General features: G+C 59.5%; 2 protein-coding genes across 2 annotated transcripts; both read left to right on the forward strand.

The window, feature by feature from the left end:
* Nucleotides 1–1,100: 1,100 nt before the first annotated feature.
* LOC137448679 (uncharacterized) lies at nt 1,101–9,405 on the forward strand. Its single transcript, XM_068153428.1, has 2 exons — nt 1,101–1,376; nt 9,310–9,405. Exons 1-2 carry the CDS (start codon nt 1,338–1,340, stop codon nt 9,403–9,405), a joined length of 135 nt encoding a protein of 44 aa, XP_068009529.1. The 5' UTR covers nt 1,101–1,337.
* Nucleotides 9,406–9,413: 8 nt separating this feature from the next.
* Nucleotides 9,414–22,158, forward strand: PTP4A1 (protein tyrosine phosphatase 4A1). The gene is made up of 5 exons (XM_068153427.1): nt 9,414–9,884; nt 12,697–12,789; nt 14,262–14,392; nt 16,636–16,710; nt 19,499–22,158. Exons 1-5 carry the CDS (start codon nt 9,780–9,782, stop codon nt 19,614–19,616), a joined length of 522 nt encoding a protein of 173 aa, XP_068009528.1. The 5' UTR covers nt 9,414–9,779; the 3' UTR covers nt 19,617–22,158.
* Nucleotides 22,159–24,027: the final 1,869 nt, after the last annotated feature.

Here is a 24,027-nt window from a genome sequence, read left to right on the forward strand (position 1 = left end):
GAGGTGGTGGAGTCTTTTGACAAGGGCTGGGCATGACAGGATGAGGGACAATGGCTTTGAGCTGGGAGAAGAGTGGTTGAGACTTCAGAGGAGGAAAAAATTCTTTGCAGTGAGGGTGGGAAGACACTGGCACAGGTTGCCCAGGGAGGTCTGTGGATGCCTCCTCCCTGGAGGTGTTCAGAGCCAGGCTGGACAAGGCCTTGAGCAATCTGGGCTGGTGTGAGGTGTCGCTGTCCATAGCAGGGGACTGGAGCTGGATGGTCTTTGAGGTTCCTTCCAAGCCAACTCATTGCATGGCTCTGTGCCTGCCCTGCACTGACACCTGTGCATTGCCTAGGAGGAAGGGATGGCACCGGGCTGAGTGTTGCCCTCCTTCCCCACAACACTTCTGTCCTACTCTCCATCTGTAAACCCAGACACGGTGATGTTGTTACCTGGACTCAGAAGCACAGCGTAATCTGGGGACAAAATGCTCTAAGAGCTTCCTATTGGCATTAAAGTCGCTAAAGAGGTTCTGCAGCCCCCGAGCACCGGGGGGGGGGGGGGGCTGTAGGGATTAAACGGAGCCGTGGCTGCTCCCTCAGGGCTCAGCCTCGCTCGCCCTGCAGCGGCTGCGGGGCTCTGCTCCCCAGGAGCCAGCAGGCAATGGCCTCGGGTCGCACCCGGGGTGGGGTTAGGTTTGATACCAGAGGAAACTTCCTGACTGAAAGCGTGGTCAGGCGTTGGGACAGGCTGCCCAGGGCGGCGTTGGAGCGGGGAGGCACAGGGAGGCACAAGGCGGCTCAGGGCGGCGGTGGAGTCCCGGCGTGGGTCGCGGTGCGGTGCTGTGCTGTGCGGGAGGTGGTGCTGGGTGAGCCGGGAGCCCTTTCCAGCAGAACCCCTTCCACGCCCTCAGCGCTGCTGGGCGGCGGCGCTCCCGCTCGCTGCCGGCCGTGCCCCGCCGTGCCCCCGCCGCCCCCCGCTCCATTCACAAACCGGTTCCCGCCGGCTGCCTCCGCCTCCGCTCCTGTCCCGTGCCGCCCCGGACGCGCAGCCGGCGGCGGGCATTGGGCGGCCGGGCGGCGCTGGCTGACGTGCGGCGAGCGCGGGGCGGTCCCCGGGGCGCTTGTGCAGGGTTGTGAGGGGGGGAAGGCGGCGCTCGGTGTCCCTCCTCCCGCTGCTGCAGCCCCGCAGAGCCGCCCGCCCGCCCGTCGCAGCTGTATGGTCCAGCCCCGCTCCGCCGCCGAACCTCCGCCGGCAGCTCCGCGGCCTCCAGCGCTTCCTCCTCCTCTTCCTTCTTCTTCTTCTGCCGGTTCTGCTTCTCCTGCCCCCGGCGGTGGCGCCCGCAGCCCGGCTGTATGATCAGGCTACAGTCTTCAATGAGTAACCATATTCCTGTGAGTGTCCTCCGAGCCCTGCCCGGCTGCGCTCTCCACCGTCCAGCCCGGTCCCGCTGCGCTCCCCTTCGTCCAGCCCGGCCCCGGCTGCGCTCTCCTCCGTTCGGTCCTGCCCCGGCCCCGCGCTGCGCTCTCCTCCGTCCAGCCCGGCCCCGCTCCGCTCCCCTCTGTCCGGCCTGGGCTGCGTTCTCCGTCCAGCCCTGCCCCGGCTGCGCTCTGCTCCGTCCAGCCCGGCCCCTGCCCCGGCTCCTCCATGTTTGTCTCTTTGTTCTGCCGCCCCAGCCACGCCGCCGGCTCCGGCCGGCTCCCGGCCACGCTGAGCTGGGGCTCCGCCCGGCCAGCCCCACCAGCGCGACCTTCCTCCCTCTGCCTGGGGAGGAGGAAGAGAAGGAGCGGGACCGAGCCCTGCGCTCGCCGCGGCCACAAAGGCGCTTTGTGAGCCCGGCTGCCCGCGGCCCCACCCGCCGGCCCGGCCTGCCCCCGCCGCCGGGGAGGGAAGCGACAGGCAGGGCAGAGCCCCCGCGGCCGCAGCTCCGCGCCGGGCCGGGCGCTGCCGGGCGGCTGCAGGCGGCTCCGGGCGCGGCCGCTCGCGGCCAAGATGGCTCCGCGCCGGCAGCGCGAGCGCGGCGTGCTGCGCACCCGTGACCGCCGGGCAGCGTCTCCTTGGCCGCCGACGGCGGCGCCGAGCAGGCCCGGGGCCAGCCGCGGCCTGGGGCGGCTCGGGGCTGGGCGGGCAGGTCCGGGCTTGCCCGCTGGCGGCGCGGGGGGGGGGCGCGGCCGGGCCGCGGCGGCTCTGGGCCCCGCTGCGAGGGCCGGGGCGGACGCTTTGTCTCCGTAGGAGCTGCGAATGCTTCCCACAATGAGCTTTGCGGGGCTGTGGTGTGGCTGCGGGGCGGGAGCTGCCCGAGCTGGCGCGGCGGCCGTGTGGGGGCACCGGGCTTGCTGGTGGGGGTGCCAGGCTGCTACGGGGGTACCGGGCTTGCTGGTGGGGGGTGCCAGGCTGCTATGGGGGGTACCAGGCTTGCTGGTGGGGGTGCCAGGCTGCTATGGGGGTACCGGGCTTGCTGGTGGGGGTGCCAGGCTTGCTGGTGGGGGTGCCAGGCTGCTATGGGGGTACCGGGCTTGCTGGTGGGGGTGCCAGGCTTGCTGGTGGGGGGTGCCAGGCTGCTATGGGGGTACCGGGCTTGCTGGTGGGGGTGCCAGGCTTGCTGGTGGGGGTGCCAGGCTGCTATGGGGGTGCCAGGCTGCTATGGGGGTACCGGGCTTGCTGGTGGGGGTGCCAGGCTGCTAGGGGGGTGCCAGGCTTGCTGGTGGGGGTGCCAGGCTGCTATGGGGGTGCCAGGCTGCTATGGGGGTACCGGGCTTGCTGGTGGGGGTGCCAGGCTGCTAGGGGGGGTGCCAGGCTTGCTGGTGGGGGTGCCAGGCTGCTATGGGGGGCACCATGCTTGCTGGTGGGGGTGCCAGGCTTGCTGGTGGGGGTGCCAGGCTGCTATGGGGGCGCCATGCTTGCTGGTGGGGGGTGCCATGCTTGCTGGTGGGGGTGCCAGGCTGCTATGGGGGCACCATGCTTGCTGGTGGGGGTGCCAGGCTTGCTGGTGGGGGTGCCAGGCTGCTATGGGGGTGCCAGGCTTGCTGGTGGGGGTGCCAGGCTGCTATGGGGGTGCCAGGCTATGTGGGCACGGGGCTTGCTGGTGGGGATGCCAGGCTGCTATGGGGGTGCCAGGCTGCTATGGAGGCACTGGGCTTGCTGGTGGGGGGTGCCAGGCTGCTATGGGGGCACCATGCTTGCTGGTGGGGGTGCCAGGCTGCTGGTGGGGGGTGCCAGGCTGTTGGTGGCTGTCGGCAGCTCGGGAGCTCTCAGCTGCAGGCCGAGCCCAGCTGCGGAGCAGAGCCTGCCGCCTGGCTCCGGCATTTCCTGCCGCAGGTGGCTCGCAGCACTCCGGCAGAGCTTTCCCCTTCCTCCTCTGTTTGCTTTCTAAGTGTATTTGTTGTTTACTGCCCTGTTAACCGCCGGTGATTGGCATCGATGACCTCAAAGGGCTTTCCCCATCTAGGCAATTCTGTGGCAATTGATTACCGACTCTCCTGTTCAGTTCCTTCCTTACCTACTCCCCTGCTAACCTCAGCATCTGGAACAGGTTGCTCAGGGAGGCTGTGGCTGTCTCCTGCCTGGAGGTGTTGAAGGCCAGGCTGGATGAAGCCCTGAGCAACCTGGGCTGGTGGGAGGTGTCCCTGCCCACGGCAGGGGGTTGGAACTGGATGGTCTTGAGGATCCCTTCCAACCCAAGCCAGGCTGTGACACTCTGAGCCTGTGAGCACAGAGCACGTTGTGTTCTAAGCACAAACCCCTGAAGGTCTGGTGGTTGTTCATACCTCTTCTAAAAGCAGGGAAGCCAGAAAGATAAAGCAGTGTCCAAATGGCAGGACAGGCAAGATTATAAGCATGGAAGTGTTTGGGTTGGCAAAGTCCTCTAAGATCGTCCACTCCAACCATCAGCCCAACCCCAGCATGGCCACCAAACCCTGGCCCCAAGTGCCATGGCCACAGCTTTCTGCAACACCTCCAGGGATGGGGACTCCACCACCTCTCTGAGCAGCCTCTGCCAGTCCCTGACCACTCTGGCAGCAAAGACATTCTTCCTCCTCTCCACCCTAGCCTTCCACTCTCACAATTCCAGGCCATTGCCTCTCCTTCTGTCACCTGAGCCTGGGGAGCAGAGCCCAACCTCCAGCTCCCTGCACCCTCCTCTCAGACTTAGTGGCTGTTCTGCACAGGGCTTGGTTGCTCACTAGTAGCTGACTGCACACACTGCAAGTCATGGAATGGTAGGGGTTGGAAGGGACCTCCAGGGATCACCCAGTCCTACCCCCTGCCAGAGCAGGGCACCCAGGGCAGGGCACACAGAACACATCCAGCTGGGGCTGGAAAGTCTCAAGAGGAGGAAGCTCCACAGCCTCTCTGAGCATCCTGCTCCAGGGCTTCAGCACCCCTGCAGTAAAGACACTTCTGTTCACGTTGAGGGGGAAGTTACATGCTGACAGGTGCTGTGGCATAAGGGTCTTGAGATTCTGGTGTTGATTTCTGCTGGAGACAGCTTCTCAGGTCCTGAGGTTCCTGTGTTAACAGCTGCCTGCCAAAGAGAGCTTCCCAATATGTCTCCTTGCATCTGTGGAGCCTTCCCGAAGCGGTGACTCAGAAGCATGAACCCTGGCTCCTTGTAATCTCATAAAGCTGTCAAGTCAGAAAGGAAAACCCAACCAAACCCTGCAGATGCCACTTAAATGTCAGCTCTGATTGCACCATTGATGGAACAGCAAAGGGGATGGAAATTGGCTCTGAGGAGCAGAAGCATTTCAGGGGGGAAATGTTGGAAGGAACACAGAAGTGACACAGAGTGGTTGGAAGGTGCCTCTGGAGCTCACCCAGTCCAGCCCCCTGCCAGGGCAGGGCACACAGAGCACAGCCAGCTGGGGCTGCAAAGCCTCCAGAGAAGGAGACTCCACAACCTCTCTGGGCAGCCTGCTCCAGGGCTCAGCACCCTCACACCAAGGAATTTTCTCCTCCTGCTGAGGTGGAACCTCCTGGCTTCCAGTTGGTGTCCACTGCCCCTTGTCCTGTCCCAGGACACCACTGACCAGAGCCTGGCCCCTTCTTGCCCCCCACCCCTCAGATATTTACAGGCATTGCTCAGATCCCCTCTCAGCCTTCTCCTCTCCAGGCTCAGCAGCCCCAGGGCTCTCATCCTTTCCTCACAGCAGAGATGTTCCAGGCCCCAAATCATCCTCATAGCTTCTGCTGGATTCTCTCCAGCAGGTCTCTGTCTCACAACACTCCAGCTGTGGTCTCAGCAGGGCAGAGCAGAGGGCAGCAGAACCTGCCTAGCCCTGCTGGCCACACTTCTGATGCACCCCAGGATGCCCTTGGCCCTCTTGCCCACAAGGGCACATTGCTGTCCTGTGGAGAGCTTGCTGCCCACCAGCACTCCAAGGCCCTTCTCCATGGAGCTGCTTCTCTAATAAAATGTGTATCTTTATGGCCCTTTAGGACACTTCCCAGCAGGACTACCCTTAGTCTGTGCTGGTGTCTGGGGTTGTCCTCCCCAGAGGCAGGACTCCTTCCTGAACTTGCTGAGGTTCTCCTTCCCCCAGCTCTCAGCCTGTCCAGCGCTCTCTGGATGCCAGCACAGCCTGGGGGGTGTCAGCCACCACCCCCAGCTCCTTATCTGCAGTGAACTTGCTGAACTTGCTTCAGTCCCCTCCTTCAGGGCACAGATGATGACATTGAACAAAGCTGGACCCAGCCCTGATCCCTGGGGAGCACCACAGGCCTCCAGGTGGGCTCTGTGCTGCTGATCAGAGCTCTCTGGGCTCTCTTCTTGAAGCCAGTTTACAGCCCACCTCGGGGTCCCGTCCTCTGACCCACAGTGGGAGTGGAGGGAGGAGAAAGGAGTGACAGAGCCACCAGGAGCTAGGGGAGAGGGCTGGCATTGCCCTACCAAGAGGAACTGCTGCCAGTGGGGCTGGAGATGGAGAGAATTTAGCTTTGTCCAATGGCTTAGACCTTGTGAAGCCTTCCTGCTCTGCCGCTCCGTGTGGGGATGCTGGGTGTGGGCTGCCTGATTGCTGCTGCTCTTCAGGACCAGCCACAGCACCCAGAGCAGGGCATTGCTGAGGTCTCAGCTGGCAGGAGCTCTCACCTTCTCCAGTCAGTCCAAATCCACCTCATCAGCCCAATGCAGCTCCCTGCAGCCATGCAAGAACCCTGTGGCCATGGCTCTTGGGGCCAGGGTTTAGTGGCCACGGTGGGGTTGGGTTGCTGGTTGGACTGGGTGATCACAGAGGGCCTATCCCACCCAAAGCCTTCCCTGACTCCCTGCTGGCTCTCTGATGTTGCCCAGACTCCCTGGGTCATTGGCTGACGGGAGGCAGCCTCTGCCCAGCGTGCTGTTGCAGAGAGGAGGTGGTTTGGAGACTCCCTGCTTGGGGAAGCTCGAGCAGGTCCTTTTGCAGAGGGGTGGAGTGGTCTCTGGTGGCTTCTCCTCCCCAGGATCTGTGGAGGCTTCCCTGCACGTGGGTTTCTCGTGGGCCAGGCAGAGCTGGGAGCAGTCACATGGGCTGGGTTTCATCACCCCTGGAGTTGCATCATCTCCTGCAGGAAGTTTGGAGAGGACTCCTGATCCCCCCTGACCTGCATACTGCAGGAAGCCTCCTTCCTTCCCTCAGGGTGTTGCAACTAAACCCTTGGAATCCTCCCATCTGGAGTCTATCTCCTTGGGATTCAGGTGGCTTTCTCTGGCCCCAGGAGGGTGCTGTGCTCACTGTGGGTATCACACTGCAGTCAGTCATGGCCCAGGAGATAAGGAGGTGCATCTTGTCCATGACAGCTAACAGAGGTGGACCTCTGCCATCAGTAACTGCTCCTCAGCATGGAGGCACAGAATGGGTTGGCTTGGAAGGGACCTCAAAGCTCATCCAGTGCCAACCCCCTGCCATGGGCAGGGACACCTCCCACCAGCCCAGGCTGCTCCAGGCCTCATCCAGCCTGGACCTGAATACCTCCAGGGAGGAGACATCCGCAGCCTCCCTGGGCAACCTGTGCCAGTGTCTCTCCAGCCCCACTGCCAACAATTTCTGCCTCACTTCCAGATGTCTTCTTGCTGGAATGAAGCCACCCTCTAAGTTCTCTCAAAGAGGTGCTGGTAGTGGTGCAGTCACAGTGCCCATGACTCTATCCCATGGTGGACAGGACAGCTTCTGCTGGTAGCTGCACTTGCCCTTAGCTTGCCAAGTTGTTTTTCCAGTCACAGAACCTGAAGGCTTTCCCAGCTGCAACCATTCTAAGATCATGGAGTCCAGACATGGCCCTCAGCACCACATCTCTGCCTCTGGGAAGCACCTCCAGGGATGGGGATTCAGCCACCTCCCTGTGCCAGGCTTGGAGAACCCCTTCAGTCAAAAAGTTTCTTCTGAAGTCCAACCTACCCTTCCCCTAGTGCATCCTGAGGCCTTTTTCTCTGCTGCTGTCACTTGTCACTGCCTACCTGCCCCACTTAGAGGCCATGGTCACAGTTCCCACTCCCCCAACATCCTTCTGTGCCCCAGCTCCCAGCTGGAAAGATCTTTTCTTCTCCCTTCTGAGCCCTTCTCCTCCTGGAGCTCCCTGGGATGCTGTTCTATTCCTGGCTCTGCCAGCCTCCACTCCTCACCCTGTGCCAGGGCACGGGCCCAGCTCTGAGCAGCTTAGCAGGAGATAACCCTGGGATCTGCCAGCCCCCGTGGGAAGCAGCCCAAGGCCTCATGCAGCTCCAGCAGCTTAGAGCTGGCCTGTCCCTCTGTGCTGCTCTGCTCCTCCTTGGAAGTGGCCTGGAGAAAGCTCTCTCTGGTTCTTGCTTTTCCCCAGTTGCTGTTTCCTAGCTCTGGTCCCAGCAGTCTGAGGCTCCCCTGCCTTCTGCTGGGGCATGGCTGCTCTGCAGATGACAGCTCTGGGAGTTCTGAGCCTCAGGTCTCCTGGGTCCTGTTACTCTTGTTGGCTTGGGGCTTCAGAGGATCCTTCTTGCTCCTTTTCCATGCTGATTTGATTTAGAATCCACTGGCCCTCAAGCTGCCACAGCAAGGCACCTGAGAGAGGTTTTTTAGTCACTGGCAAGCTCCATCCCACAAGCTGGAGAGAAGTGGTGGTGGTGGTGGCCCAGGGCACAGCAAAGTGTGCTACCAGTTTCTGTCTCCTCTCTGGTAGGAAGCCATGCCTGGGAGAATGGTGCAGCCTTCAGGCTTCTCTCCAGGAAGCTGGCTGAGTGCCTGCCTGGAGGTGTCTGGTTTGGTGTTCTAAAGGTCCTTTCAGTGCTCCATCGTGCAGCTGCACCACCTGCTGCCCTCCAGGCACCCTGGAGGGGTTCCAGCAAGCTGTGGCCGTGGCACCTGGGGCCGTGGTTTGGTGGCCATGGTGGGGTTGGGTCGGTGGCTGGGCTGGATGCACTCTGAGGGCTTTGCCAACCCAAACAGTTCCATGGGTCTGTCAGACTACCCTGGCTGGACCCTTTGCATCACTGACTGTGCTTATTTCCAAGGAATCCTTCAGAGTCACAGGATGGGTTGGGATGAAGGGCCCCTGAAGATCAGTCAGTGCCACCCCCCTGCTGTGGGCAGGGACCCCTATTACAAGAGAGATCTGGAGGTGCTGGGAGGTGTCCAGAGAAGGGCCAGGAGGATGATCAGAGGGCTGGAGCTGCTCTGCTGTGAGGACAGACTGAAGGAGTTGGGGCTGTTCAGTCTGCAGAAGAGAAGGCTCCCAGGTGACCTCATTGTGGCCTTCCAGTATCTGAAGGGGGCTACAAGAAGGCTGGGGAGGGACTGCTCAGGATCTCAGGTAGTGATAGGACTAGGGGGAATGGAATGAAGCTGGAGGTGGGGAGATTCAGGCTGGAGGTGAGGAGGAAGTTCTTCCCCATGAGAGTGGTGAGACCCTGGAATGGGTTGTCCAGGGAGGTGGTTGAGGCCCTGTCCCTGGAGGTGTTTAAGGCCAGGCTGGATGAGGCTCTGGCCAGGCTGATCTAGTGTGGGGTGTCCCTGCCCATGGCAGGGGGGTTGGAACTAGCTGATCCTTGTGGTCCCTTCCAACCCTGACTGATACCATGATACTATGACACCTTCCACCAGCCCAGGCTGCTCAAGGCCTTATCCAGCCTGGCCTTCAACACCTCCAGGGAAGGGATGTGGGGGGGAGGCAGGATTCTTGGGTTACAGATTCCACCCTGAGAAGCTCCTTGGGCTTTGGGCCTTCATTGGGCTGTGTTTGCATTGTGCATTGTCTCTGGGCCGGTGTGCTGTGGCGTCCCTGCTGGGCGCCGCTGGCCCCCTGCTCCCCTCGGCGCGGCACCCTGCCGTCCCCCTGCTGACCCCCCTCTGCTCTGTGTTGTGTCCCCTCTCTCTGCAGCAGTTCTGTGGTGTTCTGGGTCACACATTTATGGAGTTTCTGAAGGGCAGTGGAGACTACTGCCAGGCACAGCACGACCTCTATGCAGACAAGTGAACTGTAGACGCTCGTTCCTGCTCCACCAAGGTCCCCCCCCGAGAGCGCTCGACCCAGAAGTATTGATTTGAAGTTTGGCAGAGCATTTCCACAACACAATCCCAACCTGGATGGGGTAAACCTCAGTGCACTGCCTTCCTTGTTTTGCCTCAGTATTACTGGATTGAAGAATTGCTGCTGCTGCTGCTTCTTCTTAGGAGGTTCCTTTCATTGCCCATTGCCCCCCAGCCCTCATCCTTGCCGGCGCTGAGAAGCTGACGTGGAGCAGAGTGAAGGAGGCCTCAGGTCCTCTGCGTCACTTCCCCGGGCGAGTTTTTGTCAGTGGTTCTTCCTCAGCCCTTCCACCACCTCCTTGCATGTTGAATTGAGTCACCATGGCCCGAATGAACCGCCCAGCTCCCGTGGAAATCACCTACAAGAACATGAGATTCCTCATCACACACAACCCCACCAACGCCACCTTAAACAAGTTCATAGAGGTAAGGCCACCCCCCAGCCCCTCCTGAGCTACCTCGCTGCCTCCCCAGCTGCCTCTGGCTCTTTGCTCCTCTGCTGCTTGCTAGGAGCTCTGCAAGCCATCTGGGTGGGGGTGGGACAGATGGTGACATCTCAGTGGCCCACAGCTCAGTGTCCAGATTCATTCAGACTGCCATGGAGTGCAGTAGGGTGGAAGGGACCTTCAAGAGCGTCCAGTTCCCAGGCTGCTCCAGGCCCAGCCAGCCTGGCCTGGAACACCTCCAAGCTGTGTGGTGCAGCAGACAGCTGGAGGGAAGGGAGGCCATCCAGAGGGACCTGGACAGGCTGGAGAGGTGGGCACAAGCCAACCTCAGGAGGTTCAACAAGACCAAGGGCAGGGTCCTGCAGCTGGGTCAAGGCAATCCCAGGCACAAATCCAGGCTGGGCAGGGACTGGCTGGAAAGCAGCCCTGAGGAGAGAGACTTGGGGGTGCTGGAGGACAAAAAGCTCAACAGGAGCTCTCAGTGTGCACTTGCAGCCCACAAAGCCAATCAGATCCTGGGCTGCATCAGGAGAAGTGTGGCCAGCAGGCTAGGGAGGTGATTCTCCCCCTCTGCTCAGCTCTGGTGAGACCCCACCTGGAGTACTGCCTCCAGTTCTGGAGCCCCTATTCCAAGAGGGATCTGGAGGTGCTGGAAGGTGTCCAGAGAAGGGCCAGGAGGATGAGCAGAGGGCTGGAGCACCTCTCCTGTGAGGACAGACTGAGGGAGTTGGGGCTGTTCAGTCTGGAGAAGGGAAGGCTCTGAGGTGACCTCATTGTGGCCTTCCAGTATCTGCAGGGGGCTACAGGAAGGCTGGGGAGGGACTGCTCAGGATCTCAGGTAGTGATAGGACTAGGGGGAATGGAATGAAGCTGGAGGTGGGGAGATTGAGGCTGGAGGTGAGGAGGAAGTTCTTCCCCATGAGAGTGGTGAAGCCCTGGAATGGGTTGTCCAGGGAGGTGGTTGAGGCCCTGTCCCTGGAGGTGTTTAAGCCCAGGCTGGCTGAGGCTCTGGCCAGGCTGCTCTAGTGTGGGGTGTCCCTGCCCATGGCAGGGGGGTTGGAACTAGCTGATCCTTGTGGTCCCTTCCAACCCTGACTGATACTGTGATACCTCCAGGGAGGGGGGATGGAGATGAGTGAAAAGTGGTGTCCCTCAGGTGTCCATTCTGGGAGCAGTGCTGTTCAGTGTCCTCATCACTGACACAGAGACTGAGGCACCCTCAGCAGCTGTGCAGGTGGCACCAGGCTGAAGGATGGGATGGGAGCCATCCAGAGGGACCTGTGCAGGCTGCAGAGGTGGCTGAGGAGAACCTCATGAGGGTCAATAAGGCAAAGAGGAAATAGCCTCAGGTTGCACCAGGGGAGGATTAGGGTTGGACATTAGCAGAACCTTCTTCACTGAGAGGCTTCTCCAAGCCTGGCCCAGGCTGCCCAGGGAGGTGTCTGCATCCCCATCCCTAGAGGTGTTTCAGAGAGGCAGAGCTGTGGTGCTGAGCGCCATAGGTGAGCCCCAGCCTGGGCATAGCCAGAGCAGGGTTGGGTTGGGCTGAGCTGAAAGGGCTTGTGCCAAGCCAAACCATTCCATGATTGCTTTGTAGCTGAAGAGGAGCTGTGAGTGTGGCAGTGCCCACTCAGGTGAGGTTGTGGCTGTGGGCTTGCTCTGCAGGTAGAGCTGCTGGTGGTGCTTGGAGGTTGAGATAGTTGAGTGACCAAAGCCATGTGCTTGGCAGGTATTGCTCATGCCTGCACCTGTCTGGCACTGGGAGCTGTGAGGGGCACAGCTCAGTGTCCCCATGTGAGCTAACGAGTGGCTCCTCCAAAGCCATCTCCTGTGAGGCCTGAGCTAGCAGTGCAGCCCCTCAGGAGCACCAGTGAGGGTCTCACTGGGCTGTTGTTTGAAGCAGAGGGACAGAAGGGTGAGATCTGCACCTCCCAGAGGAGTCTCCAAGTGATGTAGATAGCTTTGCAAAGCAGGACACCTCCTGTTCCTTTCAAAGGAGGGACCCTGTGGGGGCAGACTGCCCATAGCACCAATACTGAGCTGCACCTGGGCTTCCAGGAAGGAAAGCCTCATCCTGCAGGGCAGGACTTGGCCTTCAGATGGGCTTGCAGAAGCTCAGCTAGCATCAGCACACAGCTTCTCAGGTAGTTTGGCTTTCTGTGGTCTTTAGCTGCTTCTTTCTGTCAAGAGGATGCTGCCAGGCTCTGCTCAGTGGTGCCCAGGGCAGGACGAGGGGCAGTGGACACCAACTGGAATCCAGGAGGATGTTGAAGGGCCTGGAGCATCTCTGTGAGGAGCAAAGGCTGAGAGCCCTGGGGCTGAGAGCCTGGAGAGGAGAAGGCTGAGAGGGGATCTGAGCAATGCCTGTAAATATCTGAGGGGTGGGGGGTAAGAAGGGGCCAGGCTCTGGGACAGGACAAGGGGCAGTGGACACCAGCTGGAAGCCAGAAGGTTCCACCTCAGCAGGAGAAGAAACTTCCTTGGTGTGAGGGTGCTGAGCCCTGGAGCAGGCTGCCCAGAGAGGTTGTGGACTCTCCTTCTGTGGAGGCTTTCCAGCCCCAGCTGGCTGTGTTCTGGGTGTCCTGCCCTGTGTGCCCTGCCCTGGCAGGGGCTGGGACTGGGTGAGCTCCAGAGGCATCTTCAATCGCCACCATTCTGGGAGTCATTGGCCAGCAGCATTCATTCCTGGAGCTGCTGGCAAGTGTGGGAGGAGTCCAGCTGTGAGGGAGGTGGTCAGGCTGGGGCAGCAAGTGTGGCCCTGAGGCAGCCTTTGGTCGTTGTGCCCTCCCCAGGAACTTAAGAAGTACGGAGTGACCACCGTGGTGAGGGTGTGCGAAGCCACCTACGACACCGCGCCCGTGGAGAAGGAAGGCATCCAGGTGCTGGTGAGTCAGGGGGCATCCAGGTGTTGGGGAGTGAGGGGCAGCAGGGAGAGCATCCAGGTGTTGGGGAGTGAGGGGCAGCAGGGAGGGCATCCAGGTGTTGGGGAGTGAGGGGCAGCAGGGAGGGCATCCAGGTGTTGGGGAGTGAGGGGCAGCAGGGAGAGCATCCAGGTGTTGGGGAGTGAGGGGCAGCAGGGAGGGCATCCAGGTGCTGGGGAGTGAGGGGCAGCAGGGAGAGCATCCAGGTGTTGGGGAGTGAGGGGCAGCAGGGAGGGCATCCAGGTGCTGGGGAGTGAGGGGCAGCAGGGAGGGCATCCAGGTGCTGGGGAGTGAGGGGCAGCAGGGAGAGCATCCAGGTGTTGGGGAGTGAGGGGCAGCAGGGAGGGCATTCAGGTGCTGGGGAGTGAGGGGCAGCAGGGAGGGCATCCAGGTGCTGGGGAGTGAGGGGCAGCAGGGAGGGCATTCAGGTGCTGGGGAGTGAGGGGCAGCAGGGAGGGCATCCAGGTGCTGGGGAGTGAGGGGCATCCAGGTGCTGGGGAGTGAGGGGCAGAGGGAGGGCATCCAGGTGCTGGGGAGTGAGGGGCGTCCAGGTGCTGGGGAGTGAGGGGCAGCAGGGAGGGCATCCAGGTGCTGGGGAGTGAGGGGCAGCAGGGAGGGCATCCAGGTGCTGGGGAGTGAGGGGCAGCAGGGAGGGCATCCAGGTGCTGGGGAGTGAGGGGCAGCAGGGAGGGCATCCAGGTGTTGGGGAGTGAGGGGCAGCAGGGAGGGCATCCAGGTGCTGGGGAGTGAGGGGCAGCAGGGAGGGCATCCAGGTGCTGGGGAGTGAGGGGCAGCAGGGTATGACCCCAGCCCAGCCCCTCAGCTGGCTGTGAGCTCTGGCAGTCTGTTCCAGCAGCTGCTGGAGGAAGCTTCCCAGACGTTCTCTCTCGGCTGGAAGCAACAAAATTGGGTTTGAGCCAAATCCTTTTCTTGATGCCTGTGGATTGGGCAAGGGGCAAGAGGCACAGCCTAGAACCTGGGAGGTTCCATCAGAACATGAGGAGAAAGCTCTGTGGAGTGAGGGTGCTGAGCCCTGGAGCAGGCTGCCCAGAGAGGTGGTGGAGTCTGCTCTGGAGAGATGCCCAGCCCACCTGGGTGTGCTGCTGTGTGACCTGACCCAGCTGCCTCTGCTCTGGCAGGGGGGTTGGACTGGCTGATCTCCAGAGGCCCCTTCCCACCCCACCATGCATGGCTTCTCTGGAGATACTCCTGGCATTACCATGATGACCACAAGCACGAGTGGCTCCTTGGCTGTCAGCTCCTTGTGCCCTCCTGCTGCAGGGCTGCACCCCTGGAGGGGCTGCGGAAGCCTGTGGCCGTGGCAGCCGGGCAGAGGGTTCGGCGGGCCGCTGGCTGGGCTGGGCGCTCTCAGAGGGCTTTTCCAGGCCAAGCAGGGGGTGATCTCCATGTGCTGATGGCAGTGCTGTGTCTCCCAGGACTGGCCCTTCGACGATGGGGCTCCCCCCTCCAGCCAGATCGTGGAGGATTGGCTGAACCTGCTGAAGGTGAAGTTCCGGGAGGAGCCTGGCTGCTGCATCGCCGTGCACTGCGTGGCTGGCCTGGGAAGGTGAGTCAGGGCGGCCTGCTGGGCTGCCCTTGCTGCTCACACTCCCCAACATCAGGCACTCTGAGGCCTTCAGCAGCCTGGGCTGGTGGGAGGTGTCCCTGCCCGTGGCAGGGGGTTGACACTGGATGGTCTTGAAGGCCCCTTCCAACCCAGTCTGTGACTGTGAGTCACACAGCCAGTGCTGGGGTGGCTGGGCAGGGAGTTGAGAAAGGACACTGAGGGCTGGAGCAGGTGCAGAGAAGGGAACAGAGCTGGGGAAGGGTCTGGGGAAGAGGGCTGGGGAGGAGCAGCTGAGGGAACTGGGGGACACCTCCAGGGATGGGGACTCCACCACCTCCCTGGGCAGCCTCTGCCAGTCCCTGACCACTCTTGCAGCAAAGAAGTTTTTCCTCCTCTCCAACCTAACCCCTGGTGAAGAGCAGCTGAGGGAGCTGGGGGTGTTGAGTGTGGAGAAGAGGAGGCTGAGGGAGACCTCATTGCTCTCTCCAGCTCCCTGAGAGGAGGCTGCAGGGAGCTGGGGGTTGGGCTCTGCTCCCCAGTTTTAGGTGATAGGAGAGGAAATGGCCTGGAATTGTGCCAGGGGAGGCTTAGGTTGGAGATTAGAATAAAACTTCTTGACTGAAAGGGTTCTCCAAGCCTGGAACAGTATCATTGTAGGATCAGTCAGGGTTGGAAGGGACCATAAGGATCATCTAGTTCCAACCCCCCTGCCATGGGCAGGGACACCCCACACTAGATCAGGCTGGCTAGAGGTGGTGGAATCCCCATCCCCACAGGATGAGACTTTGGGGTCATCACTGCTTCAAATACACAACTCCTGCCCAGAATTGATTGGGTTTGGAACAAATGGGTACAGATTTCTTCAACTTGATTCCTGCTGTCCTCTCCTACACCTGGAACCAGAGAGAACTTGCTGAGCTTGCAGACAGGTGGTGAGATGGCTCAGTGGATGCTGGGGTGGCTCAGTGGATGCTGGGGAGGCTCAGTGGATGCTGGGGAGGCTCAGTGGATGCTGGGGAGGCTCAGTGGATGCTGAGGTGGCTCAGTGGATGCTGAGGTGGCTCAGTGGATGCTGGGGTGGCTCAGTTGATGCTGAGGTGGCTCAGTGGATGCTGAGGTGGCTCAGTGGATGCTGGGGTGGCTCAGTTGATGCTCAGGTGGCTCAGTGGATGCTGGGCTGCCTGAGTTGATGCTGGGGAGGCTCAGTTGATGCTGGGGTGGCTCAGTGGATGCTGGGGTGGCTCAGTGGATGCTGGGGTGGCTCAGTTGATGCTGGGGTGGCTCAGTTGATGCTGGAGTGGCTCAGTTGATGCTGGGGAGGCTCAGTGGATGCTGGGGAGGCTCAGTGGATGCTGGGGAGGCTCAGTGGATGCTGAGGTGGCTCAGTGGATGCTGAGGTGGCTCAGTGGATGCTGGGGTGGCTCAGTTGATGCTGAGGTGGCTCAGTGGATGCTGAGGTGGCTCAGTGGATGCTGGGGTGGCTCAGTTGATGCTCAGGTGGCTCAGTGGATGCTGGGCTGCCTGAGTTGATGCTGGGGAGGCTCAGTTGATGCTGGGGTGGCTCAGTGGATGCTGGGGAGGCTCAGTGGATGCTGGGGAGGCTCAGTTGATGCTGGGGTGGCTCAGTTGATGCTGGGGAGGATCAGTGGATGCTGAGGTGGCTCAGTGGATGCTGGGGAGGCTCAGTGGATGCTGTGGAGGCTCAGTTGATGCTGGGGAGGCTCAGTCGATGCTGAGGTGGCTCAGTGGATGCTGGGGTGGCTCAGTCGATGCTGGGGAGGCTCAGTCGATGCTGAGGTGGCTCAGTCGATGCTGAGGTGGCTCAGTTGATGCTGGGGTGGCTCAGTGGATGCTGGGGAGGCTCAGTCGATGCTGAGGTGGCTCAGTGGATGCTGGGGAGGCTCAGTGGATGCTGAGGTGGCTCAGTGGATGCTGAGGTGGCTCAGTCGATGCTGGGGAGGCTCAGTCGATGCTGGAGTGGCTCAGTCGATGCTGAGGTGGCTCAGTGGATGCTGGGGAGGCTCAGTGGATGCTGGGGAGGCTCAGTGGATGCTGGGGAGGCTCAGTTGATGCTGGGGTGGCTCAGTCGATGCTGGGCTGCCTCCTGTCTGGCTTTGTCTCTTCCCCAGGGCAGAAGGAGCAGCAAGCTGGGAGGACAGGAGGGAAAGCTGTGCACACCAAGGTGCCCAGGTGTGCAGTGGCAGCTGCTGAGCTGAGCTTTGCTTCTGTTTGTTTTTCCCCAGAGCTCCAGTGCTGGTTGCTCTTGCACTGATCGAGTGTGGGATGAAGTATGAAGATGCAGTGCAGTTCATCAGGCAGTGAGTATGGAGCCCACAGGGGGCTGCTGCTGCACTGGCACAGCTGGGCCTGTCCTGGGGCACTCAGGGAATGTGGCAGGGCTGGGCTGGGCTCTGAGCACTTGGGGACATGGCTTAGTGGCCGTGCTGGGGATGGGTTGATGTTGGACTGGATGATCTTGGAGGGCTTTCCCAACCAGTTCTGTGATCTTGTGTTTCTGGTTTTGAGGCAAGCTCTGGAGCTCTCAGCTCTTGGGCTGAGGGATGGGGGTGTTCCTTGGCTGTGGGAAACAGTCAGGGGCTGTTGAAGCAAGGTTAAAAAAAATCCAGCAACAAAGGAAAAAGCCTAAACAAACAAAACCCAAACAGAAAATCCAAACAGACCCCCCCAAACACAAACCAACCCAAACTCCAACCCATCCCAAACCCCCAACCAACCCAAACCCCAACCCAACCCAAACCCCCAACCAACCCAAACTGCAACCCAACCAAACCCCAACCCAAACCCCAACCCAAACCCCAACCCATCCCAAACCCCCAACCCATCCCCAACCAACCCAAACCCCAACCCAACCCCCCAAACCAACCCACACCCCCAAACCAACCCAAACCCCAAACCAACCCAAACCCAAAGACAACCCAAACCCCAACCCAACACAAACCCCCAAACCAACCCAAACCTCAACCCAACCCAAACCCCCAAACCTCAACCCAACCCAAACCTCCAACCCAACCCAAACTCCCAACCAACCCAACACCCCAAACCAACACACCCCCAAACCAACCCAACCCCCTAACCCAACACAAGCCCCAACCAACCCAAAACCCCAACCAACCCAAACCCCAAACCAACCCCCCAAACCCAAACCCCCAACCAACCCAAACCCCAACCCATCCCAAACCCCCAACCAACCCCAACCCATCCCAAACCCCCAACCAACCCAAACCCCAACCCATCCCAAATCCCCAACCCAACCCAAACCCCAACCCAAACCCCAACCCATCCCAAATCCCCAACCAACCCAAACCCCTAACACAAACCCCCAAACCCCCAAACCAACCCAAACCTCAACCCAACCCAAACCCCCAACCCAACACAAACCCCCAACCCAACACAAACCCCCAACCAACCCAACACCCCAACCCAACACACCCCCCCAACCAACCCAAACTGCAACCCAACCCAAATCCCCAACACCCCAACCCAACCCAAACCCCCAAACAACCCAACACCCCCCCCAACCCAACCCAAACCCCCAACCTAACCCCCAACCCAACACACACCCCCAACCCAACCAAAACCCCCAACTCAACACACCCCTCCAACCCAACCCCCCCAACCAACCCAACACCCAACCCAAACCAACCCAAACAACCCAACCCCCTCAACCAACCTAACCCAAACCCCTAACCAACCTAACCCCCCAACCGAACCTCCTCAACCCAACGAACCCAACCCCCCAAACGCCCCCAACCCAAACCCCTAACCAACCCAAGCCCCAACCAACCCAAACCCCCAACCAACCCGACCCCTAACCAACCCAACCCCTAACCAACCCAACCCAACCCCCAACCAGCCCGAACCCCTAACCAACCCAACTCCCAACAACCAACCCAGCCCAACCCCCCAACCAACTCAACCCCCAACCCAATGCAAACCAACCCAACCCCCAACCCAACCCAAACCCCCAAACCAAAACCCCAGATAAACAAACCCTAAACCAACACAAAAAACAAAATAAGCAAAATAAAAGCCAAACAATAAGCAAGAGCTCAGACAAAAAACCCCAGAAGTCCAAGTGACCAAAAAAGCCCCCAACATACCAACAAGCAAAAAAAGCCCAAAGAGGAAACCCACAAAGAAGCAAAAAGTCCCCAAACCAACCAGACCACCCCCAGACCAACAAAAGAGAGCCCCAAAGAAAGCAGAACCCCCCCAAACAGACAAAAGAGCTCTGAACAGGCACAACAAAGCCAGACAATAAACCCCAAGCAAACACAACTGCCACCCAGCACCCCAGGGCAAGAGCCCAGCCCCCTGCCTTGGGTTGTGTCTGCTGGAGAGCAGCTCTGGGGAGCAGCCCTGGGGGTGCTGGTGGCCAGCAGGATGCCCAGGAGCCAGCAAGCTGCTCTTGGGGCCAAGAAGGCCAAGGGCAGCCTGGGGGGCACCAAGAAGAGTGTGGCCAGCAGCTCAGGGGAGCTTCTCCTGCCCCTCTGCTCTGCCCTGCTGAGGCCACAGCTGGAGGCTGCTCTCCAGTTCTGGGCTCCCCAGTCCAAGGACAGGCACTTGCTGCAGAGGGCACAGCAAAGGGCTGCAAAGCTGCTGAGGGCCTGCAGCAGCTCTGGGAGGAGCAAAGGCTGAGAGCCCTGGGGCTGAGAGCCTGGAGAGGAGCAGCCTGGGGGGATCTGATCAATGCTGATCAATATTGCAAGGGTGGGGGTCAGGGGGATGGGACCAGGCTTGGTTCAGAGGTGCCCAGGGACAGGACAAGGGGCAAGGGGCACAGAGTGGAACATCAGAAGTTCATCTGAGCATGAGGAGGAACTTCTGTAACTGGAGGGTGCTGAGCCCTGGAGCAGGCTGCCCAGAGAGGTGGTGGAGTCTCCTTCTCTGGAGGCTTTCCAAACCAAGCTGGAAGCGTTCTGTGTGCGCTGCCCTGGCAGGGGGTTGGCCTGGGGGTCCCTGCCGAGCACCCCCACTCGGCGGCGGCCGTGGGCAGCAGCCAGCCGTGGGCAGCAGCCAGCCGTGGGCAGCAGCCGGCAGTGGGCAGCAGCCGGCTGCGGCGCTGAGCTGCCTCTCCCCCCGCAGGAAGCGGCGCGGAGCCTTCAACAGCAAGCAGCTGCTGTACCTGGAGAAGTACCGGCCCAAGATGCGGCTGCGCTTCAAGGACTCCAACGGCCACCGCAACAACTGCTGCGTGCAGTGAGCTGCCCTGCGGGGAGCCTGCCCGCCAGCCCCTGCCCCCAGCCTCGCTAGAGAAGCACCTCCTGTGTGTAGAGAACATCCGCCTGGCCCCAGAGCCAGCCAGTGCCCCATCTCTCTGTCTGTCTGTCTGTCTGTCTGCTCCCCGGGGGCCTGGCCACATCCCCTCCAGTCACGCATCTTGAGCTGGTTGGTGACCAGATCTCCTCCCATCATGCCAGCCACTCTTGTCCCACCTCCTTGGTTAATGATCACATCCCCTCCAGTCATGCATCCACTTGAGCTGGTTGGTGACCAGATCAGATCTCCTCCCATCATGCCAGCCACTCTTCCTCACCTACTTGGCCAATGACCGGTTCAGATCTCCTCCCATCATGCCATCCACTCTTGTCCCACCTCCTTGGTTAATGATCACGTCCCCTTCAGTCATGCCACCCACTCCAGGTGGTTGATGACCAGATCAGATCTCCTCCCATCATGCCATCCACTCTTCCTCACCTACCTGGCCAATGACCAGTTCAGATCTCCTCCCATCATGCCATCCACTCTTCCTCACCTACTTGGCCAATGACCAGTTCAGATCTCCTCCCATCATGCCACCTACTCTTCCTCACCTACTTGGCCAATGACCAGTTCAGATCTCCTCCCATCATGCCATCCACTCTTCCCCACCCCCTTCCAAGCCCTGCCAGCCTGGGTACTGGAGTCAATCAGTGGCAGAGATGAGGTGCCAAACACCCACCACCATATCAACTGTTGCTGCTGCTGCGCCAGCGTAGCTCTGGTGCCCTGGGACCTACCAGCTCAGCTGGACCTTGCTAGCAGTTTTGGGTCTTTTTTCTTTTACATTCTCATCTTCCTTCTTTTCTCACTCTTGACTGCCCTCCAGGCAGCCCTGGCCTGCTCACCCTCTTCCATCTCCCACCCCAGAACTACTAGGATTTGCACAGTTCCTGGTTTAATGCTTTGAGTTACATCAATTCCCCCCTCCCCTGGTGTCTCTACTGCTTCTGTTAGCTCAACCTCTCCATTTTCCAAACCATGACTCTGGATCCTCATCTAGAGAGGAATCTTTTGGAATCTTCATGGAGAGACTCTTTGGAGGTCCTCCTCTAGAGACTCTTTGGAGATCCTCTTCTAGAGCTTCTTGGGAGGTCTTCATGGAGAGACTCCTTGGAGATCCTCATCTAGAGCTTCTTGGGAGGTCCTCATGGAGAGACTCTTTGAAGGTCTTCCTCTAGAGACTCTTTGGAGATCCTCATCTAGAGCTTCTTGGGAGGTCTTCATGGAGAGAATCTTTGAAGGTCTTCCTCTAGAGACTCTTTGGAGAGCCTCCTCTAGAGCTTCTTGGGAGGTCTTCATGGAGAGACTCTTTGAAGGTCTTCCTCTAGAGACTCTTTGGAGATCCTCATCTAGAGCTTCTTGGGAGGTCTTCATGGAGAGACTCTTTGAAGGTCTTCCTCTAGAGACTCTTTGGAGATCCTCATCTAGAGCTTCTTGGGAGGTCTTCATGGAGAGAATCTTTGAAGGTCTTCCTCTAGAGACTCTCTGGAGAGCCTCCTCTAGAGCTTCTTGGGCGGTCTTCATGGAGAGACTCCTTGGAGATCCTCATCTAGAGCTTCTTGGGAGGTCCTCATGGAGAGACTCTTTGAAGGTCTTCCTCTAGAGACTCTTAGGAGATCCTCACCTAGAACCTCATGGGATCCTCATCGAGAAGCTCTTTCAGGATCTTCATGCAGAGATTCTTTCCCAATCCTCACATTGAGACCCTTTTGAAATCCTCACCTAGGGCCTCTTCAGAGCCTCATCTAGAGACTTTGGAGTCACCTAGGCACTCTTCAGACCCTCATGTAGAGGCTTACAGTCCTGCAGAAGCACACAAGGTCTTGAGCACCTCCAAGCCGCCGCCACCACCACCAACAGAAAGCCTTACAGTACAATTTTACCACTTCATGTGCAACTCGAGGGCCTGCAAGCAGGTTGGGAGAGGGGCCCCTTCCTATCTGTAGTCAGCTGCTGCCTTTGGTGCAGGAAGTGGAGACCTGAGCCCTTTGGTTTCCTGCAGAGGTTTTTAAAGAGCTAGAAACGCTTCGTCAGGGCAGCTCCCGGCTCCCCAGCCACAGCATCTGCCCTCAGAAACCCCTTCGGGAACTTCTTTTTTTTCCTCTCCCTAGCCAAACTTTCCCCATTCTTTGCTTTCTTCAGAGTGTGGTTTCTTGATTTCCTTCCCTTTGCCTCCCCTCCTGGAGTTCCTGCTGTGACTGGGCAGAGCTCTGTACGATTTTGTATGCCTTCCAAGCTGCGGAACCGAACTCTTTGGATACTTGATGATCATTCTGATTATTTTGGGGGTTTGTTTTCTGATGTAATTGAGACAATTGGTGATGTGTAATGATTTCCTGTTAGCTGAACCATCTATTTATACTGTCTTGGGAATGTGTGGTGATAGTTCTGTGGGAGAAATAATTTTTTGCCAGTGTTTCACCAGCTTGTAAAACTCTAGTGCGAGAGCTTCGACATCTAAATAAAAACCGAGATGCACTCACCCCAGCCGGCCCCACAGGCTGCTCCCTGCCACCTCCTGGCCAAGCTGCCAGCCCCTGGCTTGGACAGCAGCACACTGCCTTGGGTTAGGAACTGGCTGGAGGCTGAGCCCAGAGAGTGGTGGGGAATGGTGCCACAGCCAGCTGGCAGTCAGGCACCAGTGGTGTCCCCCAGGGATCAGTGCTGGGCCTCAGCCTGGTCAATATCTTTATTGATGATCTGGAGGAGGGCATTGAGTCCATCAGCAGTAAATGTGCAGATGACAGCAAGCTGGGGGCAGGAGTTGATCTGTTAGAGGGTTGGAGAGATCTGCAGCGAGGACCTTGCCAGGCTGGACAGATGGGCAGAATCTAACAGCATGAGATTGAACACATCCAAGTGCCAGGTTCTGCACATTGTCCACAACAACCCCAGGCAGTGCTACAGGCTGGGGTCAGAGTGGCTGAGAGCAGCCAGGCAGAGAGGGACCTGGGGGTGCTGGTTGATGGTAGGCTGAACATGAGCCCGCAGTGTGCCCAGGCAGCCGGGAGGGCCAATGGCATCCTGGCCTGCATCAGGAACAGTGTGGCCAGGAGCAGGGAGGTCATTCTGCCCCTGTACACTGCACTGGTTAGGCCACACCTTGAGTCCTGTGTCCAGTTCTGTGCTCCTCAGTTTGGGAAAGATGTTGAGTTGCTGGAAGGTGTCCAGAGAAGGGCAACAAAGCTGAGGAGGGGTCTGGAGCACAGCCCTGTGAAGAGAGGCTGAGGGAGACAGTGTTGCTTACCTTCTTGCTGTCTCCGACTCCCTGCAGGGAGGTTGTAGCCAGGTGGGGGTTGGTCTCTTCTGGTGCTGGCAGCCAGCACCAGAACAAGAGGACACAGTCTCAGGCTGTGTTTAGGCGAGGTTTAGGTTGGATGTTAGGAGGAAGTTCTACACAGAGAGAGTGATTGCCCATTGGAATGTGCTGCCCAGGGAGGTGGTGGAGTCACCATCTCTGGAGGTGTTCACGAGGAGACTTGATAGGGTGCTTGGTGCCATGGTTTAGTTGATTAGGTGGGTTGGATTAGTTGATAGGTTGGAGTTGATGATATCTGAGGTCTCTTCCAACCTGGTTTGTTCTATTCTATTCTCCTGGCCTCACACTCCTCGCCTTAGAAGGGACCTCTCAGCTCACTGACCATCGACCCAACCCCACCATGGGTGCCAAACCTTGTCCCAAAGGGCTCTGGGCTGTGTCATGAAGTCAGAAGCACAGAACTGGTTGGGTTGGGAAAGCCCTCTGAGATCACCCAGCCCAGCCACTGACCCAGCCCCCCCATGGCCACCAAGTCATGGCCACAGTTTTCTGGAACACCTCCAGGGATGGAGCCTCCACCATCTCCCTGGGCAGCCTGTGCCAGTGTCTCCCCACCCTCACTGTGCAGAACTTCCTCCTGATGTCCAACCTAACCCTGCCCTGCTCCAGTTCCAAACCACTGCTCCTCGTCCTATCCCCAGAGTCCCTCCCCAGCCTGCCTGCAGGTCCCCTGCTCTGAGGTGTCCCTGGAGCCTTCTCCAGGCTGAGCAGAAAGCCTCAACCCCACGTCACTACTGCTCTGGTTTCTGCTGCTCTCCAGCTCCCAGAGTACCTCTGAAGTTCTCATTTGAATCCGAAATCCCAGCAGGCAACTTGATCTCCTGGCACTGTCCCCATCGGCCCTTCTCACACCACTGGTACCTCACAGAGATGTTTGCCACCTGTGATTAGCTCACCTTGCCTTTCAGATAAGGCATCACCAAGGCACTGGGGACACTGGGACACTGTCAGAGCAACCAGCCTGCAGCTGAGCCCGAGGAGCACACCAGCACCCACCCAGGCTTGCTGTGGTCACCTCTGGCATTGATCTGTA

Source organism: Melanerpes formicivorus, unplaced genomic scaffold, assembly GCF_026170545.1.
Source record: "Melanerpes formicivorus ecotype bairdi unplaced genomic scaffold, bMelFor1.0.p_v2 SCAF_26, whole genome shotgun sequence".
Lineage (NCBI taxonomy): Eukaryota > Metazoa > Chordata > Aves > Piciformes > Picidae > Melanerpes > Melanerpes formicivorus.

Bases quoted from the DNA above. Each gene is read 5' to 3' on its own strand.
- LOC137448679 (XM_068153428.1), top strand. From the start codon at position 1,338: ATGATCAGGCTACAGTCTTCAATGAGTAACCATATTCCT. The intron at 1,377-9,309 runs GTGAGTGTCCTC...CTCTCTCTGCAG, and splicing joins CAATGAGTAACCATATTCCT to CAGTTCTGTGGTGTTCTGGG.
- PTP4A1 (XM_068153427.1), top strand. From the start codon at position 9,780: ATGGCCCGAATGAACCGCCCAGCTCCCGTGGAAATCACCTACAAGAAC. The intron at 9,885-12,696 runs GTAAGGCCACCC...TGCCCTCCCCAG, and splicing joins CCTTAAACAAGTTCATAGAG to GAACTTAAGAAGTACGGAGT. The intron at 16,711-19,498 runs GTGAGTATGGAG...CTCCCCCCGCAG, and splicing joins GCAGTGCAGTTCATCAGGCA to GAAGCGGCGCGGAGCCTTCA.